Raw genomic sequence first — 4,176 nt, 5'->3', positions numbered from 1 at the left:
CTACTCCAACTATATACTATGTGCATTGGAAAAATACCAAAAAATGACGTTGAAAAAATCACTGAATTAGTATAGTGGAGCTTTAAAAAATCACAGTGAAAGCTCTTATTCTGGTCGCAGTTGCCCCCACCAAACACATGCTATGACAAAAAGATAACATATTTTTAAGGTTGTTTCCCGTTGATAACTATTGCATTTGACAAAACTGAGCCATTTGCAGGCAAAAATGTTCCTAACAAACTATAGGACAATGCCTCTAAAAACACCGACATTTCTCAATGTCTACGTATCAGGGTTTTTGTCAATACTTTGTAAGCACTAAGCAATTCATTCACGAGAATAAACAAAGTTAGAAGGAAAATAAGAGATATATACAATCACAAGGATAAGGAAACCCACTTCCCATGGGAGCAGCACATTATAATCAAAAGCTAAAGGAAGCCTTAAAACTTCACTCAAGATTCAAGTTCTTGGTCACATATCTACATAATATAACTAGGTGATGCTACAAAAGAGTCATTCTATATATAACCTCTTAACCAACCTACTACTAATTGAGATCCGAAAGATACTTACTACTTAGTATCGGCTAAATATGTTACATAGTACCAAGGGAAATGGATATTCATAGTAGACACCATTATCTTTGTTAGCATTAGAATATATAACTTCATAAACATCAGCATTTTGCTCAGCTCAGCTCAGCTCCATCATTTGCACATAGTTGTCTTCAACCTCTTTGCAGCTTTGACAAATCCTCGAATAACTTGCAACTCGTCCATTTGCTTCATAAACAAAAGAACAAAACATAATTTCAGACAAACAAATTAACAAATTTGGATTGCCAGCAACCACAATCTCATGCATTCATGTAGTTTGATCAAGATCGGTGATTGTTTGATCAAGATCAGACTGTGCAGAAAGCAAGTAGATTTTGATTTATCCGGATCCAGTGGTTACCGATGTGCATACTTAAGCATGAGATTTGTGACAGTGGGTAAACCAAATCCAGTTGGAACCACATATAATGTTCAACCAAATGAAAGTGTTATAGAAAGTGCACAATTACTAACAAAACAGAAACAAGGATCGTAATGCACCTGTGACATGAAATGCCTCTGAACAACATCTACCAGCTGCTCTTTGGACGGGTTTGGAACAGCATCCACCTACATATCCATCTATTTGTAAGCTTTTTATTCCATACTAAAGCAGCCAAAAAGATGAGTAAAACAATTTGCTTACCAGATTGAAGTGTCGCCAATATCTCCACAATGCAGCCATTTCCAATTTGCTCAAATCAACCTTCTACATAATTTTTTTAATAGTTGAATCATCAATAAAATAAATTTCAAACACATAACATAATGGCAAAATCAATTAGTGAAAGAGGAAAAAGGTTTGGCTGATATACCGTCCACCCATGAGGCATGGAAATGGATCCCTTGGATTGTGAATCAACAGAAAAGGACCTGCTCATGCTCTTGTGAGATGATCCTAATGATCTATGCATCCTATGCCTTGATTTGTGGGACTTCTGAGTTTCATCAGATGCTGAGAAATCAAACATAGCACAGTCAAAATCAGCAACAGCGGCGAAAAGAAGCTATAAAACATAACTCCAGGAGCATTATCAGATAAGCTATAAAACATAACTCCGGGAGCATTATCAGTTAACAATTAAGACAAATATGAATCATAAAACCTTTATGGATATACTAATTTGAAACTCACCCATATCCGATCCATGCCACTGAGTATTCTCAAATTCAAGGTCATCATCTACCTCGTTACCGGTAGGTGGTTCAATCACACTAAGAGCATTCCTCTGCAGCTTCACTTCAATACCATTGGTAAGAACCTGCAATATTTTTGCATAAAACACATTGTAAACTAATCATCCGTGCTACAACTGTAAACAAAACTTAGACATCACATAAGAAATCTACCATCTCTAAATAATAAGACTGATTTAGATCCAAGTAGGATATGAAAAAAAATCTGACTAAAGAGTTATGGTCAAAGCATGCATGTAACTAAGAGTAATAATCAAAGATTGAACATCAATATAAGTTGGAAAAAAATCATCAGGTAAAGATTTTTACTCTTTAAAATAGGAAATATTGAATAAAATAGACAAAAATCAAGTTCATAATAAATACCTAATTAACAAAGATTTTTTCCCAAACCCCATTTTAAGATTACCAATAGCATAAACCCAAGGCAAAGATCATATTCAAAAATCAAAATTCCTTTGAACAAACACCAGATCCATAAACAAAGTAAGCTCCATTAGAATTACAAAACCAAAAAACCCAAGAATTAGAAATGAAAAATTCAATGAGGTCCACTTTGAAATTAATTTGAAAAAGATTTTTTAATTTAAGAAATAAATTAAATTAACTGAGTTACTGAATTGATTAAAAAAATATCTACAAAATATTTATTCAAACAAAAAATAAGAACATATTGTTTTGAGTTATTTGTCATAGATATGAATACCTAAAAAACACATTTTGAATATGAAATCAGAAAAAGAGAAAAACGAAGTTGGTGAAATTGATGAAGAAAATTACCAGCCAATGCCAACCTCCAAGTCCAACAGCTTTCTTGACAACACCACGAAGACCAACGAGTACCGATTTGGTGCGATTGTTTCCAGTTACAACGACTTTGGTGTGACGTGGAAGAACTGAGAGTTCTTCTTCACTACTATCACCGAAGCTTTGTAAATGTTGCGAGAAACCACCGTTCACTGAACTTTCCATTGCTTCCAACATTTTTCTGAAAAGGAGAATTGAAATTAAGAGATAGAGGAAGAGAGAAAGGTGATTATTATAGATCGAAAGCGCGATGGCGGTGATGATTCTGCATTGGTGATGAGTGGGAATTGAGGGAGAGAAAATTGGGGGAAATTTGATGAGAGAGAAATGGAGTGAAGAGAAGTGGTGGGTGGATAGAGGAGAGAGAGAAGAAAAGGGGGATGTGTTTAGTGAGAGACAGTGCAGAGGAGAGAGAAAGAGGGGGGTGTTGGTATGAATCCCGACGAGAGGGAAAGGACGAATGAGTGAGTGACACGTGGTGAAGAGAGGTTGATATCTTCAATCATAGTTGTGGGAGAGAGAGTGTATGAAGGCATGATGCAACGCCCCCACTAAGCAGGTTGGTTGTTTTGGTTTTGGTTTTTGATTTTGAGGAGAAGTTACTCAAGTTGACCTCTTGACTTTTTTTTGCTCTTTCTTTGTTTTTTTCTTTGCCTCCTAATTACTACATGCCAATATTGCCCTTATATTATATTATATATTCAAATTATTTGACTTTATTATTAATAGTAATACTATTTTTTAAAGATACATATATGACTAAAGAATTTTTTTATTGAAAAAATAATAATTTAAAAATTATTTATAAGATAAAATTTACTTTTTAGATCCATTGATTTAGACGGTGTGTATTGGACCAAATACATTGGTTATTTAATGAATCTAAAAAATCAATTTTTTTATAAATAGAATAAGAGTGAGTATTAATTTTCAAGACGTTTCTATATTAATTTCTTTGACTAATGTCTTAAAATTACTAATTGGTATATTTTCAAAGAATATTGCTAATATTTATTTATTTGCCCACTATTATAAATTAATATATTTATTAAATAATATATTTAAATATGATATATTAGTTATTTAATGAATTTGAAAATATATATTTTTTATAATAATGATCGAATGGAGTATGTTAAGAGTATATGTGATAGAAGTATGATAAAGGATTTTATAGCAATATGATTTTATATTTTAATTTTTTTATTAGTGGAGAAGGCGTTTGTTACCTTATAAATTTTTGTAGAATTTGGTGACTTTTGTATATATTAACCTCATGTGTTGAAAAAAGAAAAGGAAACAATAGAGGATTAGGCCAAAACACTCAAAAGAACAAGGAGAAACGCGAGGAGAATCTATAGTTCGGAATGCCTAACTTGTTTTTAACAAGCTCACTTATAATAGTTAAAGGAGGTGTCTATCAGCAAGTGAAATCCATCAAGGATAAACCAAGATTAACAAGGGCATCAACACGGTGGTTTCCATCTCTAAATATGTGAGTAATAACAAAATTCATTGAGTTGGTCATTGATGTGCAATTGCTCCATCAATTGCTCATTTGCCAAGTAACAAT

At 33.0% G+C, this 4,176-nt stretch overlaps 1 protein-coding gene across 2 annotated transcripts; it reads right to left on the bottom strand.

The window, feature by feature from the left end:
- Positions 1–386: 386 nt before the first annotated feature.
- Positions 387–3,151, bottom strand: LOC127092030 (uncharacterized). 2 transcript variants are annotated; one of them, XM_051030802.1, is made up of 6 exons: positions 2,577–3,151; positions 1,735–1,861; positions 1,415–1,554; positions 1,246–1,308; positions 1,101–1,169; positions 387–785 (listed from the first exon to the last, which is right to left on the bottom strand). In XM_051030802.1, the coding sequence occupies exons 1-6, from the start codon at positions 2,778–2,780 to the stop codon at positions 711–713; spliced, it is 678 nt and encodes a 225-aa protein (XP_050886759.1). In that variant the 5' UTR covers positions 2,781–3,151; the 3' UTR covers positions 387–710. The 2 variants fall into 2 exon arrangements, with proteins under 2 accessions (XP_050886759.1, XP_050886760.1); XM_051030803.1 differs by having other exon boundaries at positions 1,246–1,305.
- Between the last annotated feature and the right edge of the window lie 1,025 nt (positions 3,152–4,176).

Source organism: Lathyrus oleraceus, chromosome 6 (assembly GCF_024323335.1).
Source record: "Lathyrus oleraceus cultivar Zhongwan6 chromosome 6, CAAS_Psat_ZW6_1.0, whole genome shotgun sequence".
Taxonomy (NCBI): Eukaryota; Viridiplantae; Streptophyta; class Magnoliopsida; order Fabales; family Fabaceae; genus Lathyrus; species Lathyrus oleraceus.
The sequence above is the reverse complement of the archived record's forward strand: the minus strand, read 5'-3'. Positions and strand labels throughout refer to the sequence as shown.